General features: G+C 39.4%; 1 protein-coding gene across 1 annotated transcript in view; it reads right to left on the minus strand.

The window, feature by feature from the left end:
* The window catches only part of LOC126195214 (ATP-binding cassette subfamily G member 4-like), a 299,475-nt gene that overhangs the window by 31,013 nt on the left and 250,644 nt on the right, over window positions 1–17,818 (minus strand). The window contains exons 6-9 of the mRNA XM_049933733.1: window positions 15,957–16,071; window positions 15,348–15,452; window positions 15,014–15,156; window positions 7,846–8,014 (exon numbers count right to left, since the gene is read on the minus strand). Coding sequence (XP_049789690.1) covers window positions 7,846–8,014; window positions 15,014–15,156; window positions 15,348–15,452; window positions 15,957–16,071 — 532 coding nt within the window. The remainder of the gene's footprint in view (window positions 1–7,845; window positions 8,015–15,013; window positions 15,157–15,347; window positions 15,453–15,956; window positions 16,072–17,818) is intronic.

Genomic DNA, 17,818 nt, shown 5'->3' on the forward strand with positions numbered 1-17,818 from the left:
TATATTTTTAAAGATGTGATTCTGCTTGACTGACTCTGTTGCAAAGGTGTGTTGTGGCTCATAAGCTTAACTACTTTACATCTGTTTTACCAAACCTGTTTTACTTCTGCTGTTCAATCTTTTACATTTGTTTTTAACATACTTGGTTTGTATATGTATTTTTTACCAATCCTTTGTAGGACACTACCATCCAATTCTTATTTTTGACATTGGCTTATTAATTATTTGAGCCTATTTGACTTCTGAAGATGACAGTTTTAACTGTCAAACCCAGTTAAGTGAACCAAATAAAAGTTTTCTTGTGCAGCTGATGACTGATCTGCCATTCTAGAATATTATTCTAGAATGTTATTCTAGAATATTATTCCAGTGTTTAGAGTCCTTATCAAGTACACATGATAAAGGACCTTGAAAGGATTGAGAGATGTCTTGCTATGATCATAACAGATCAAAAGTATGACAGATATGCTCAGAGAATCTAAATGGGAATCTCTGGGAGGGGGGGAGGGGGGGGGGGGGATAACACAACATAGTTCTTGCAAAATCCTGTTCAGTACATTTAGAGAGTCTTTATTCAGAGAAGACTGAGTTACCACTATGCTGATGATACCACTGTTATATTTCTTATGTGGGGATCATAAGAATAAGGTAGGAGACATTAGGGTACATTCAGAGGCATACAACAGTCAGTTTTCTCTTGTTTAGTATGTGAATGGAATAGGACGGGTAATTGACAATACTGATATGAAATACCCTCTACCATACACTGTACAGTTGTCTGCAGAGTATGTATTTAGATGAATGTGCAGATGTGGGAATGGTTTGCTGGAAGCTGAACTATGCACAAGGCTGCCACTCACTAGGCCTTCAATCATATTTTATTACAATGCAGCCTACATCAAATGGTAACACGAAAGATATAACTGGAAACAGACATGAGTGGTTGAAGGTTGTGTTTAATAATGAGAGAAGATTCTGTATTCATATTAGTGATGGTCATTTCTCAGTGAAGTGGTATCTATACATACAGCTACTATGAAAATGTAACAGGCACAGATCTGGTTCTGGGTATCATGTTGCAGAATAGAATACAGTACGTACTTGGCTCTATTGAGGGAACACTGACTATTGCAACACATATCCAAAATGTTATTAGTCCATTCAGCCGGAACCAAAGTTTGAATTACTAGTGAAAGAAAATGTTGTGTGGCTAGAGCCTGCTTTAGGGTAGACCAGTTGCCTGGAGCAAGTCTTTTTAATTGACGCCACTTTGGCTACTTGCATGTCAATGAGGATGAACTGATGATGGAAACAAAACAACACTTAGTTCCCAAGGAGAGGAAATCTCTGATCCAACTGTAAATCATACCTGGATGCTTCACATTGCATTCTGCCACACTGCTCACACAACTATGAAGGTGTACTGAATTATATGTAACTTCTTTTGAACAATTGAGACTGTCTTACTATTCATTTTGGATGGTTGGCAATAGCTGTTACTGAAAAAAATAAACTTACAAATTCAAATGTTGTTTAATAGCTTTGGTTGATGTGATTTCTTACTGGTCCCCAAAGCAAAGGAAACCTCTCTAATGAAGCAGCAGGTTCTACATATGCTGCATATCTAAAGAACAGCCTGAAAGAAGCACACTATACAGCCCTCACCAACTAGTCTGAACTGCAACAGTACATAGAACATCAGAGAGAGTTCTTGAAAAAGATAAGAATTAATATATCAAATGTAAAGTATGCAATGTGGTCCTCAAAATATGCAAATAAAATGTCATTCTTCTTTCATTTCCTACAAATATAAAAGTAGAGAATTACCAGACACATGAATAATGTGGATATCAAAGTGAACAGAAGAAAACCATTACAATATTGGTGGCAGAAATGGTACTTGCACGTAAGGGAACAGTTCCAACCCATCCACTTCAAAGAAGCTGATGTTGGGAGATAAGATCCAAATGTTTCCAGAATGTTTGGAAGGTAGGAGACAAGGTACTGGCAGAAGTAAGGCTGTGAGGATGGGGCTTGAGTCGTGCTTGGGTAGCTCAGATGGTAGAGCACTTGCCCGTGAAAGGCAAAGGTCCCGAGTTCGAGTCTCGGTCCGGCACACAGTTTTAATCTGCCAGGAAGTTTCAAGATCCAGATGGTACAGGTGTGAGGTAGTCACTCTTTGATAAAGTCCTATGAATTTCTCAGTCACATTCTATCCACATCTTCCTCCCCTACAGTCCTTTCTGATGACACTAACCTCACAGTGGAGGAAAGAGCAGCCAATTCCGGCGAAAAAGCCATCCAGTAATCCATATGGGTTCCTTGGTAGAAGGTCACATCTGAGGTCTCGGATTTCTCAAACAGATATGCCATTCCACACTTATCTACAAACTTATCCACTATGCAGTAATCTACCAAGTTACTAATAATCAAAGCATCCTGAAAATCAGTCAAGGAGATCCACCCTCTTTCAGACAGTAACACTGCAGACTGGATCAGCTGAACTAAATTCTTTGTGAGGACTGCCATTATCTCCAGAAATGCACTTAAATGAGAAAATTTTCTGTAAAATCTTCCATATCACGTTTCACTACATCATAACCCTATGTCATATTACAGCGCAGCAATGCATTTAAATGAGAATATGTTCTATAAAGTCTTTCATATCACAATGGCATTTCACTACATGACTACCATATGTAATATTGCACAGCAACCTTTGTCACTCTTGCTCCCAACTCGTTTGCACAATAGGAGACATACCTGTGTATATGACCCACATGTAAGACCAGTCACACACATCCAGCTTACATATCTTATTCCATTTCTATTACTAATATACTAAATCCATGAAAGGTAGTACCAAGCTTGAAAGCAGTCATGTACATATCCATTTCATTGCTAGCACTGTACAGCTCTGTATATGGGCACGATCATTAAATGGTTGTTTGTATGTACATATGGTCACCACTAGACTGGTCTGGTCTGAGTTTTACAACACAGTTAACTTTTGTGGGTAATTAACAGCTTCAATTATATGGACAATGGTCCCTTCCCCAATACAAGTGCCTCCAAATTGCACTGGTGGAAATAGTCACCCAACACAGAATTTGCACTTTCACTACTCTTAGTTGGTTGTTTTGTTGGTTCATTGATTGAGAGTAAAAGACTAAGCAGCAAGGTCATCAGTCCTTTGGTCAAGGGTTTGTTCATCCATAGCAGTGATATCCATAATGAATCCAATCAGATGAGGAATGTACATAGGAGTGGCAAAATCATGACACTGAAGGGAATACTGATGCCAAATGGTTTATGGAAAATTAAAAGTATTTGGGTTTGATTGGTACATAGCAGATAAGTGGTCTTTCACGGCTCAGCCACGGGGAGAGAAACCCCACTTGCATCCAACCCCTGCCAAACCCAATAAGTGTGAAGATAGCTAGAGAGTAAAGGATGCATTTAGTTGAGAGATCCAGACAAGTAAAAGGAGAAAGCCCAAAAAGATTATGGACATCAGCTGGATATCAATAATAAAATAAGATGAGAGAAATATTTAAAGAGAGCAGGAGGGTGTCCCTACAGCTCTGCATGTGAAGGGAGCAAGCCCTCCCACAGCTATCCTACCACTGATCCATCATAACCAAGTGTTAAAGAGGGGAAGAGCATCCACTAACCAACATAGCATTACTGCTAAAATGAAAAACAGAGTGCAGCACAAAAACAGCTAAACCAAATCTAAAACCACTTGAACCAGATGAAAGGAGGGATGACAGAGGCAACAGGCAAAGGAGGCAGGGTCAAGGGTCCCCCTTACAAAGTATGTGGCAGAAGACAACCCAACCACCCTGCCCCCACTATGAAATTAGTTTAAAATGCTACACTACTGGCCATTAAAATTACTACACCACAAAGATGATGTGCTACAGATGTGAAATTTAACTGACAGGAAGAAGATGCTGTGATATGCAAATGATTGGCTTTTCAGAGCATTAATACAAGGTTGGCGCCGGTGGCGACACCTACAATATGCTGACATGAGGAAAGTTTCCAACTGATTTCTCATACACAAACGGCAGTTGACCAGGTTTGTCTGGTGAAACATTGTTGTGATGCCTCGTGTAAAAAGGAGAAATGCGTACCATCACGTTTCCGACTTTGATAAAGGTCGGTCTGAAGCCTATCGCGATTGCAGTTTATCGTATCGCGACACTGCTGCTCGTGTTGGTTGAGATCCAATGACTGTTAACAGAATATGGAATTGGTGGGTTCAGGAGGGCAACACGGAATGCCGTGCTGGATCCCAATGGCCTCGTATCACTAGCAGTCGAGATGACAGGCATCTTATCTGCATGGCTGTAATGGATCGTGAAGCCACATCTCGATCCCTGAGTCAACAGATGGGGACATTTGCAAGACAACAACCATCTGCACGAATAATTCGACGATATTTGCAGCAGCATGGACTATCAGCTCAGAGACCAAGGCTGCGGTTACCCTTGACGCTGCATCATAGACAGGAGCACCTGCGATGGTGTACTCAATGACAAACCTGGGTGCACGAATGGCAAAACGCCATTTTTTGGATGGATCCAGGTTCTGTTTACAGCATCATGATGGTTGCATATGTGTTTGGCGACATCATGGTGACCGCACATTGGAAGCGTGTATTCGTCATCACCATACTAGCGTATCACCCGGCGTGATGGTATGGGGTGCCACTGGTTACACGTGTCGGTCACCTCTTGTTCGCATTGACAGCACTTTGAACAGTGGACGTTACATTTCAGATGTGTTACGACCGCATGTTGCAGGTTCTGTGCGGGCCTTTCTGGATACAGAAAATGCTCGACTGCTGCCCTGGCCAGCATATTCTCAAGATCTCTCACCAATTGAAAATGTCTCGTCAATGGTGGCCGAGCAACTGGCTCATCACAATAGGCCAGTCACTACTCTTGATGACTTTCGGTATCGTGTTGAAGCTGCATAGGCAGCTGTACCTGTACACACTATCGAAGCTCTGTTTGACTCAATGCCCAGGCGTATCAAGGCCGTTATTACGGCCAGAGGTGGTTGTTCTGGGTACTGATTTCTCAGGATCTATGCTCCCAAATTGCATGAAACTGTAATCACATGTCAGTTCTAGTATAATATATTTGTCCAATGAATACCCGTTTATCATCTGCACTTCTTCTTGCTGAAGCAATTTTAATGGCCAGTAGTGTATATCTGAAAATAAAAACCACAGTCACAGAGAAAATAAAGGACCAGTCCAACTGTCCATGAGTCATCTGCTCATATGAGGGACAAAGAATTCAGAAGACCATGCCTGGCATTGACAGCCAGATAGAAGGACTATCGATCTGGATACAAGCAACTGCTTGCAAGGGTTCACATCCACAGTGTAGAGGTGGCTTGTCATATAAAATAAAAAACTGTGGTTCTGTCTGGCATGATTGATGCAGAGGCAACATATGACAGTGGATTCCTTCTGGGAGGAGTAGAAGGAGGAGGGCAATGCGGCAGTAAACTCCTTTATAGGGTGGAGGTTATTAGAAGGTGTAGCAGCCCACCAGATGTTCCATCTCTGAGTGAGCAGAGGTCTCATTTGCACCTGCAAGTCTGCACTTGGCATTGTCAAAACAAATGGGAGATGAGTAATCTCTTCACTAGCCAAAAGGTTAACCAGTTTGGTTCCTGTGATATCCACATGGCTCAGAACCCAGAAAAAGGCAGCCGTGCAGTCAAAATGACTGAGTTCAGTTAGACGTTTATGAATAGGAGAGAATACAGAGTGACAAGATCATCGGTCAATGGCCTGGAGACTGTTCATTGTGGTCAATGGAGGACCATTTAATAAAACAGAAGGTTCTGTAACGGCTATCAGCTTCACTGTAAAAACAATATATGTTTCTGGCAACAAATTGGGTTCCTCACCAGTAGGAGATGTAGAAGCATATTCCATAACTTGAAGTGATGCCAAATAATGGATAAATTGTTTTTTTCCAAATTGTCTCACTTGTCCCTCTCCCCATGGCATAGCCAGGGTATGGGAAGCAGTAGGATTACAACCACTTGCGTTGAATATACATGTGGTGAAATGGCTGAATTAGAACAGCCATTGTTTTGGTTTTCATGTCATACATTTCATGCATGAAACATACACCCAGATGCCACCCATTCTGATCAAGGGCTTTTCCCACAGATGCCACCCAGTTGCATTAATAGGTTCTGTTTAGCTTGGAGCCCCTGCTTACCTCACATGCACTCAAGAAAATGTCATAAGCTCTCTAGGGATAATACTCTTCATCTCAGTATCTTCTAGCTCCATCTACCTCTCTCCCTGTTTCCACTCAATTTTTTGCCCCTACTTATTCTTCTTTCTGATCCTCACTTGTTATGTTCATAGGATTATGTATCCCCATCATACTGTTTCCTCATTGTCCAACCCTACCACATCCTACCCTTACCCCTCTCTCCACTCACTCCACTTCCTCCTCATACACATTTCTTTCTCTATCTCTGACTTCCTTTCCTGTCTGTTTCCTCCATCTAATGACATTCTTAATCCTTTGCTCCTCTACATTTCGCCCATTCCTCCTGTTTCAGACAACCACTTCCCCAGTCAGGCTAAGCCATACTTTCTATTTACCTACTATTCAGTATGTCTTCATATTTAGTTGTTATATGAACTCAAACCAGTGTGCACACAGAAAAACAACACACATTCAGATATCAAATTTGCATTTTCAGATCTGTGGAGTCCTTTAAATCGTAGAGTAGTATGTAATTTTCAAAATATTAAGAGAAACAGAGAAGGTAATTAATCTATAGCACTGTTTGAGTTTTCTGGTCATAATATAAAACTTTGAAACCTTACTGAATGTTGTTTCTCAGTCCCAGTGTTATAAAATAATGCTTACATTACTTTATGGGCACTAGTAGTAATGTGAGAGCTCCAAAGAAAACAGACTTATGTAGAATAGTTGTTGGTGGATCACAAAAGACTATTTTAAAATATGAAAACTTGCTTGTACGATATTCCAGCATTATTTACATGTTGCTCTGTCATCTGCCCAAAATGAAAGAGATACCTAACTCGTCTAACCTTTGTGTGTGGAAATTGTGTGTCTAGTGTATTTAACCCAGAAATTTTTTGATAACTGTTTGTCTCCATTTCATACAACACTTTCTGCATTTCTCCATCCAAAAACTTAATCTATTTTTGTATGATTTTCTTCTAATGTTTCTTTGCTACATTAATGATTTCCAAATCAACTGCTATGGGTGTTATTCAGTACATTCTTTGCTTCCTATCTTGTTTATATACTGATGACTAGTCAGACTCTTTGTGGTTGTATCAAACAAAATCATTCTCAGTTTATTATTACTTTAAATTTACACAAAGTATGGTATTTTGTTTGTGCACACTAATACATAATAGTTATTGCAAGAATTATCACTCTCAACCAGGTGTCAAATGGTGAGCTCTAGCAATTGCTCCACAGCTATGAAAAATGTCCTTTAAATTACAAAGGGATTAATAAGTAAAATAGGTGCCTTCCAGCTTTGTTTTCTGACCTGATGCTAACACTTTGGGCCACCTGTAAATTGTGTAATGCACTGTCAATACAAGCAATTTTGTAATTCCTGTCCTAATTTCATTGTCACAGGTTATCACAGTTACTATAGTTATGCTTCAATAAATCTGTCAACAGCAATTCCATTGTGATTTTCATGGTCATTCTCAATATATTACATAATTGACTTCACAGATCTACTATCATTTTCAGTTTATAATTAGTTTTCTTTTAAAGTAATTATAGTATTTTGTTCATGCTTACTAACACATCATAGTTGGTGCAAGAATCTGGCCATAGCTTGCAGTAACTAGTGTGGTGGCCATAAAATTGAAATGTGCCAAGGGTTTCTCTCCATTGTTACCAATCTGAAAGAATGCAAGACCTGTTGCCAGTCCTCCTGAAACGTATGCAGCCAAGAGAAATAGCAGCGTAACCTGTTGACATAATTTAAAATAGTGCCTGAGTGCACATTGACCAAAAATGTGACATTAATAATTGATTACAGTAGGAAAGTTCTGGTAGAATGTAAAGAGGACACACACACACACACACACACACACACACACACACACACACACACACACACACACGTGTCCCCATATACTGCTGGTGTCCCCTCCAGGTGCTGGGATTGCAGTTCAGCATGTGGGCTAGGATGGGGTGTGTGGTTATGCTAGGTGGGGTGGATAGAGGGTGAGAGAGGCAGGACGATATGTTGCATGTAGGTAACTAATTGGCTAGGAATGAGGAAGAGAGGGGTGGCAGGTGCACAGGATAGGCAAGTGAGCATGTGCTATGAAGCCAGGGAAAGTTGTGCATGTTTAAGGTCACATGGAGACATGAATTGGGAGAGGCTGATAGGACAGAGGAAGGGGAAACAGTTGGGTGGTTGGTTGGGGGATATGGGGATAGTGGGTTAATGCAGACTGAGGCCAGGAGAGTTACAGAAGTAAAGGATGTGTTGCAAGGATAAGGATAAGGATGGTGAAGAATCTAGATGATGTGGGATGTGAAGCAGGCATTAAAATTGAGCATATTGAGCCCAGCTACATGTTGTGCCATTGGGTTATCAATTTTATTCTTGGCCACAGTTTGGCAATGACTATTCATTGTGGTGAAGAACTTACTGGTTGTAATACCAGTGCAAAAAACTGCAGGGGTTGCAGCAGAATTGATATATGATACATCTGCTTTCACCGGTGGCCTGCCTCTGTTGGGGTAGGATAAATCTGTGAACTTGTGACAGGACATGAGTAGGAAGAGCTGGGTGGGTGGATTGAGCAGGGCTAGCACCTGGATCTTCCACAGAAATTTGATCCCTGTGGCAAGAGTTGGATTTAGGAGTGGCATAGGGGTGGACTAGGACATTGTGTGGCTTGTGGGTGGCAGACATCCACTCCAAGAGATGTGGTAATGATTCTGGGTAGGATGTCCCTCATTTCAAAACAAGATGATCAAAGCCCTGGTGAAGAATACGGTTCAGTTCTTCCAGTCCAGGGTGACAGTGGGTGATGATGAGGGTGCACCTTTGCAGCTAATTCTTAGGGGTAATGGGAGGTGTAGGGGAGTATGAGGATATGGCAGGGAAATGATTGGGTGGACTAGGTTTGAGGCATAGAGTCTGTCTGTGAATGGTCTCCTGATATCTTCGGTATATTGAGCAAGGGAGTCTCATTACTGCAGATAAACCATCCACAGGTGGCCAGGCTGTGTAGGAGGCATGTTTTGGTGTGGAAGGGGTGACAGCTATTGAAATGCAGGTACTGTTGGCAGTTAGTGGGTATGATATGGACAGAGGTGAAGGTCAACATCCAGGCAGGTAGCATGTTGGGTTGAAAGAGAATTAGAAAAGAGATTTAGGATTTTGGGAAGATAGGAAGTTTTCCTCTAGGTGGCCCATAAAAAGGTGCCCTGTGGGTGCCAATGATCGTCCTGCAGATTTGTTTACCATATTTACTCAAATCTAAGCCGCACTCGAATCTATGCCGCACCTGAAAAATGAGACTCGAAATCAAGGAAAAAAAAATTTCCCGAATATAAGCCGCACCTGAAATTTGAGACTCGAAATTCAAGGGGAGAGAAAAATTATAGGCCACCTCTCCAAATTGAAACAAAGTTGGTCCATTGTAATATGAGACACAATTTAGGTCAAATTAATGATGTACAGCTACAGTAGTTTGGTTCAAGTTGTAAGCTTAGCAGTTAAGGTTTACCAGGTAACCACTGCTATGCATCAGGCGCTCCGTCCGTATTTATACGGGTACCCTTCCTTTTCCATGTGCTTCATCTGGTTGGAATTGATTGCTTATTTTTCTTTGATCTGATCAGTGCAGTTTTCTTTGTTATAGGTGTTTACGTCACTCTAAGCTGAAAATGCATTACTGTACTGTCATGCATTGTTTGTCGCATTCTGATAGTGCGTGTTTATAGCCTGTCGCCGCTCACGGCATGGCTTGCTTTTGTGTGCACTACCACCGCTTACAATTAAAAAAAAAAAAAAAAAAAAAAAGAGGAATCATCTCATTAGCGAAACAATGGCAAGAAACTGCTATTTGTTGTTACTTACACTGCTGATTTCTTTGATAATGATCAACAAGAACCAAATAATAGACTGTGTATGATAGAAGATGTTCTGAACGAGAGTTTAGTGAAAATTTTTCTCCGTTTGAAAATCTTTGCAGGCGTCTCTTTAGTACATTACATTCTACACAGAAATTAGAGTTGTCTTAGATTTAAAAATCTAGTCAATTGCCATGCTTCATTTCTGACTGTATCACTATTAAGCATAAGAATAATACGAATATAAACATGACATGATATGTATATTCTTCCACGTTTGCTGTTGTCTCACTCTAGTTTCGTAGTTTATTAGGCAGACAGGATTTAACTGAGATAGCAGCAAACATGAAACAATACATGGCAAAATGTTTATATGCGTATTATTATTATTATTATTATGGTGACGAGAATACTGCATGTGATTCACAATTTATAGAAGCTCCTATTAGCAACCATCTCTTCTCACAGATAGGAAAAATATTCAGAACGTAGAGTTGGCCATATTGACAAACATCCCAAACAGTCTTGCCAGTCGGATTTTCGTAGTACATTGAAATGCTGCTACATTTGAAGATGAACAATATGGAATTTGTATTTACTTCATTGGATAATGTATGAAAATGCAGTGGTCGAAACTCCAGGCGGAGAAAATAGCTCGTCTTCCACCTTTTTTTAAAAAATTTATTTACTGACGCAGAGGTTTTGGCGCCAGTATTTATCTTTCTGCCTACAAAGCATGCCTGTGTAGCGCTACATATATTCGACAGCAGAAGTAAGTTGTGGTGGCACCCACCAACTCTTTTCAGAATTTCTGCTTGCTTTGCACTCGATTCTAAGCCGCAGGCGGTTTTTTGGATTACAAAAACCAGAAAAAAAGTGCGGCTTAGATTTGAGTAAATATGGTACATACCTTCCTCTCAAATGAGAAGTAGTTGTGTGTCAGGATTAGTAGGAACAAAGTTGTGGATATGGAGTCTGAAGGATGTTATGGGAGGCAATGTTTGATAGTGGCAAGTCCATCAGTATGCAGGATGTTGGGTGCATAGGGAGGTAGCATCAACAGTGACAAGTAGGGATCAGGAGTTAAAGAAGTGGTGCAAGTAGATAGCCCATGAAGAAAGTGGTTAGTATCTTTGATCTGAGAGGCTAGGTTTTGGGCAGATCAGTGGAGGTGTTGGTCAAGAGAAGTTGAGTTTCTTTCAGTAGAAACTGAGTGACTATTTAAAATGGGTTGTCCAGGATTGTTGGGTTTACAGATCTTGAGGAGGTTTAAAAGGTGTGTGTGTGTGGGGGGGGGGGGTGTCGTTGGGGAAAGAAGGGATATGGACTTAAGGGGGTGGTTCTGGGATGGGCCTAAGGATTTTAGTGGGGACTGAATGTTATGTCGGTCTTCTCAATGGGATCAGTGTGGTAGAGTTTGTTGGCCAAGGACTCAGATATTTGCCACAAGCCTTCTATCAGGTAGTCACAGGGATTCATCACGACAGTGGTGTATCCTTTGTCTACCTGGAAAATGATTAGGTTGGGATCTGTTTTAAGGTTGCGTATTTACCCTCTTAGGAAGGGACCTGGGGAAGGATGACAGAGCAAAGTTAGAGGTAAGGAATTTCTGGGAGGTGAGCAGGTGTAGCTGGGTGGGAGTGGGGTAGGGAAAAAATTAAAAGAGAAATTAATAAACAGTTACACAATCAGTACCCGAACTTTCTTTTATACATTCTGTTAAATATGTAATTGGGACTATTCTGTTTTTCAAATGTGGGAAAAATTTAATTTAAACAGTTTCACATAGAAATTTATTGCTAACTACTCAGTTTCCATCTTATTGGATACAACATTTTATTAAACGAAAATTCTCAAAATGTTTTCAAGAAAATAAGTCATATCGTATAATTTTCTACAAAGTTAAATATTATTAAAATGAAGTGCCACATGCCCAATTTCAAAATACCATTATCTTTTTTAAGTAAACAGATTATTCAGTCAAAAAGCTTATTCATTCAAGAATTATTGATTTTGAAATTTGTCAGATTCTAGGAGCTTTGGAATTAAACCAGTATCATTTAAAATCCTTAGTGTCACTCTTAGATTGCCCTAATTTTTCAGTGCAAATATATATATTATTTCTATACTTAATGTCTTAATCAAATAATTACTGTAATACAAAACCATTTTTGTTTGTGAATGTGCTAGTTTAAGAAGAGGAATTATAAATAGACAAAAAGCTTGTCAATTTTGCCTCAATTTTTGTTATGATTACCATGCATTCAGATGTCATGTTAAATCTGACTATTCAGTTATTCTTTTTCTTTTGTCACAGTCCAGTGCCAAGCATTGTAATGGAAAGAAATATGTAAACTTTTGTGAATGAATCAAGAATAAATATGTCAGAGAATAAATGAGAACAGAGGAACAAAATTTAAGGTTCTATTCATGTAGCTAGTTAACATGGGACCTACTGGAGAACTACAGGGTGGCACACGAAACATTTTACCAATTGTTTCTTTCACAATTTACGACGCATATTAGATATCCCACTGGGATCTCTACAGCAGTACCAGCAGAGTTTGGAAAAACAAATGAGTTACAAAATGATGAGTAATTCACGATACTGCCGCTAGGAGACTAGTAAGCAGCAATGGCTGCCAATGGAAGACTGACAACACAGCAGCGATCAGCAGTTGTGTTACTTTTTCATGAAACGAAAAACCTTGCTGTGACTCAGAGGTGTTTTTGACAACAGTTTAACACACGATGGGTCCCTTGCAACAACACCATCCACAGGTTGTACGATAAATTTATACAGGAAGGAACAGTATTGGAAGCAAAGAGACCTCGGCCTAAGCCTGTTTGTTCGCTGGAGAATATTGAAGCGGTAAGAGTTGCTGTACAGAGAAGTCCCGGGAAATCATGTAGAGAGGCAGCAGTGCAACTGGGAATATCCAGCCACTGTTCAATGCATTCTTAAAAGTGACATCCATATGCACCCATACAAGATGACCTGTGCACAGAAGCTCACTGAAGAACACAAGCAGCAGCAGAGGATAGGGAAGGAACTCTCAACAACGTTTGGTTTTCAGACAAGGCGCATTTTCATTTAGACGGTGTGGTTAACAAACAAAATGTATGCTTTTGGGCCACTGAAAACCCACAAGTGCTTCATGAATCACAACATTATGCTCTGAGGATTACAGCGTGGGCAGCAATTTCCAGTCATGGACTTATTGGACCCTTTTTCTTTGAAGAAACTGTGAACAGTGAGCGTTATTTGAGCATGCTTCGCAATAGCTTCATACCACAGCTACTTGCTACTGCCTTGCCCTTCAACACGCAGTGGTTCATGCAAGATGGAGCAAGGCCACATACTGCAAACACTGTGATGGAGTTTTTACACGAGCATTTCGACATGCGGATCATTTCACTCAGGTTTCCAGGTCGCTTCAATGACGAACAAAATTGGCCCCCCATTAGTCCAGACCTCAATCCATGTGACTTTTTTCTTTGGGGGTACCTAAAGGAAAAAATTTTCCCGAAACGTCCATGTAATTTAATGGAGCTCAGAAGACTTATTCTTCAAACTTGCAGTGACATTACGGAAGACATGTGCCGTAGGGTAATCACTAACTTTAGTGTTCGTTTGAAGGAAGCTAGGAAACGAAATGGTGGACATATTGAGCATGTGCTGAGATAGAACAAATCTCCATGGACGTCTCTTCATTGTAATATATGTTCCTTTCAGATTGTATTGACAATAAAGTTTATATTCAAAAACAAAATGGTAACACATTTCGTGCACCATGTCGTACACAAATTTTTTACAGCTGACTTTGACCAAAGATGAGTATACATGTTAATTCTTTAGTAACCTAGCTCTACTTGTTGGAATTAATAAGTACCACAATAGTATCATGCTTACTAAAGGTGCACTTTCACTGACTGATATTTATGCAACTTGTGAAATGAACTTTGCAATTTATGGAAGTCATTCTAGATCTTCAGGTATTTGTCATATACTTGAAATGCTTTAATAGTACTGGTAATTAAGGGAGGGCAGTTTGACACAAGCCATTGTATTGAATTGTATTGAACTGGGGACCTAGAAGCAATGGAGAGGCTTCTTTCCTGCCATAGCCCACTGTGGTACACAACCCAACAACAGACTACAGCAGTCCACTCACCCCACTGCTGCCCCACACCAAACCAAGGGTTCTTGTGCAGTTTGGTTCCCAGGAACGTCTCACACCAGATGAGTGTAACCCCACTGCATTACTGGTAGAGTAATTAAGTTGTATGTGTATGTGGAGCAAGTGTTTGTGCAGCTATCACTGACACAGTGTAACTGCAGCGGAATAAGGGGAACCAGCCCACATTTGCTGAGGCAGATGGAAAACTGCCTTAAAAGCCATACACAGACTGGCTGGCACACTGGACCTTGACACTAATCTGCTGGGTGGATTCATGCCGGGGACCAACATGTCTTCCCACCCGGAAAGCAGTGTATTTATACTGCACGGCTAACCAGGTGGGCTGACACAAGCCATACTACAATGTTAGAAAATACTGATGATAATTGCGGTTTCAGTTATGCACAGGATAAGGAAAAATTCTGTAGAACATTTGTTGTGTGAACATTTGTTTTTCAGAATCAATATTCCCTTCTTGTAAAATAGACCAATGTGGCCAAGATAAAGATCTCAGATGTGCTGAAAGGTAAGAGAGTCAAGTGTATAATTTTGTAGTCTGAATTGAGAAACATAACTCAGGAAATCTTAGTGTAATTTAATGAAGAAAAACAAATAAGCTAGCAAAGTTGCTAAAGTGAAAAAGTCAGACATAATTTACTGGTGTTTGTTTTAGCATATTTAAATTTATTATACCTTACTTCTCATAATCTGAATTGTTGTTCTCTTCCACAATACTGAAAACTGCACAAAAAATGGAGTGCATTTTGTACTTAGTTTATTTTCCGTCCAGTCTTCTTGGCTTTCAGTAAGGCTCAGCTCTTGAGAGGAGAAAGAACCTGTAAAACAGAAAAACAAAAGTCAGCATTTGTGGTTCGAAGAATTTCCCTAATGACTGTTAAACTGTACTTCTAAAATGTCACAGCAAGATGTCTGTAGCTCTTATCTCAGTTTTATGAAACATGGCTAACAAACAAATTTTAATTAAGGCACAAAATTGAACAAATTGTTGATTAAAGTTACCACTTACATGATGATTTTGCTTCTGGGTCAGTAATCAAACATTTTCCATTTTTCACTCTGTTGACTAGTTGATCAATGGTCTCTTTGGAGCTGTCATGTAGAATTTCAATAACTGCAAACAACAAAAGCTGAGTTATAATACTTCAATAAAGTAGGCCTGTTTCTGAAGATTCTGAATTCCAGAATGAAATTTTCACTCTGCAGCAGAGTGTCGATATTAAATTCCTGGCACATTAAAACTGTGTGCCAGGCTGGGACTCAAATTTGGGACCTTTGCCTTCTGTGGGCAAGTGCACTTGCCTGCAAAAGGGAAAAGTCCTGAGTTCTAGTCTCAGTCCAGCACACAGTTTAGATTCTGATGTTGTCAGTAGAAAAGAAGAATCATATAAATCTTTTCAAAGTAGAATTCTGAATATTTGATTAACGCACTTCATGAAATAACTATGCGTCTTGCATCCTGTTTACAATAATGTGAAGAAAAATAACATGTCAAAAACTGCATTACTAAGTCAATCTCACACTCATTTGAAAATAATGTAATAAGTAACATAAAGTTATAAATTGATAGTGGTCTACTCAAAGTTGAATCTGTTCAGTTTTGTTCCAACAATCTTACCATAATCTGCAGGATTATAATGCACTGGACACTCAAAGCCAACAGCATCAAGGAATGGAAGCAGTCTGTTTGTTGCCCCTTGGTATGCACATCGCCCAGTAGCCATAACATACAACTGTCAGTAAAATAAAATGCATTAAGAGATTACAAACAGAAGTTAAATAATTTTAAATTATATTTAGGAAACTAATGTAAGCCAACATAAGCTCTCATGTAATTTTTGAGCTAAGTTAACTGAACAGTCAATTTCTTTACATTTAGCAAACACAAAGTTAGAGAAATGTGACAGCACAAGTGCAACAAATTCATCTAACTGATTAAAATAACACAGGATTCTCCGAAGTTAAGTGATATGTTCATTATCCAATCTTAAAATTAATTCTACAACATTCAGGAAAAATTAAAATAAACAAACACTGTTTACCATATTGGTAAAAGTTATCTAAATTTCTGTATTATGGAGTTCCAGCTGCCTGTTAGTTTTGTCTTCTCAAAGCAAAGAATAGAGAAAAATCTACTAAGTTTTCAGTTTAAAGCTTAATTTCATTTTATGTTCAGTCACATTATTTCTGCTTACAAATTTATAGAATATATTTTTCTAGAATATATTTTTCTAGTGATAGATTGATTAGAAAGGAATATGGAGACAGAGTACACTGCTGAAGATTCATTGAACACAACAGTTGGAGTTGAAAAGTTTGAAATGAATCACAAAAAGTAAAAGTCTGTTGCTAATTGAAAATTCCATGTGTATAAACAGTGAAACTTTAGTGCTTAAAAACAGTCGATCAGAAGTGCATAAAAACTTTTTTGTGTACACTGCTGAAGATTCTTTGTACATGCCAGTCAGAGCCAAAAAGTTTAGAAATAAATTGCATAAAGTAAACAGACTGTTGCTAACTGATCCCCCGAGTGGGAACATTGGAAAACGTGAGAAGATCTGTGTTTTAGGAGATAGTAATGTTTGGGGAAATTCCTCAGTGTTAATGGAAAAATACAACTTCAGGGCATCTGGATTCTTGAAGCCTGGGGCCCCATTACAAGAACTAACAAACCTAACAAAATTTAATGAAGTAACTAGCTTGACTACGGATGATTTTGTTGTTTTGCTCGGAGGAGTTTTGGAAGTTTATAGAAATGTATCATACAAGGCTATCACAGAACTGAGAAATTGTCTAAATAATTTAACTCATACAAATGTTCTCTTTGTGAATGTGCCACAGCATCATGACTTACCAAGTTGGTCAGGCGTAAATCATGAAATTTGTGTCACTAGCAAGAGTTTCGCGGAAATATGTACTCATTTCCAGAATGTTGATGTTATAGACACAAACATTTTAGAGTGAAGATTCTATACAGCTCACTGCCTTCATTTAAATGCAGTCAGGAAAAGAGGTTCTTGCTGATAAAATATTTACTAGTGTCTCACCTGACAACAAAGAAACCAGGACAAGTAGCAATCTAAGACAAATTACAAACCGTTTTTGGTGAGCAGCAAACAGTAAAGCCTCCAATCAGTTGCAAATTATGAAGTGGTTAAAACTCAGTATGACAGAAACGAACAATCAAATCATAAAACAGCCTCAAATTACGAAATGGTTCAAGCCAAAAGGGACAATGGTGAACGAAGCACAAACTTTGCAAGCTCCAAAAATAACTTCAGCACTTGATAATCACCAAGAAGCAGAAGCCATCTCAACAAACACACCAAGAATTTTTTAGGCATAATGTCATGTGCAGAAGAAAAAGAAGCAGCAGGACTACCACCACCACCACCACCACCGACAACATCAACAAAAAACAATGACAACAACAGAAGAAATAGCAATAACAACTAAACCAAAATCAACAGCAGAAGAACT

The sequence above is a fragment of the Schistocerca nitens genome, chromosome 7, assembly GCF_023898315.1.
Source record: "Schistocerca nitens isolate TAMUIC-IGC-003100 chromosome 7, iqSchNite1.1, whole genome shotgun sequence".
Taxonomy (NCBI): Eukaryota; Metazoa; Arthropoda; class Insecta; order Orthoptera; family Acrididae; genus Schistocerca; species Schistocerca nitens.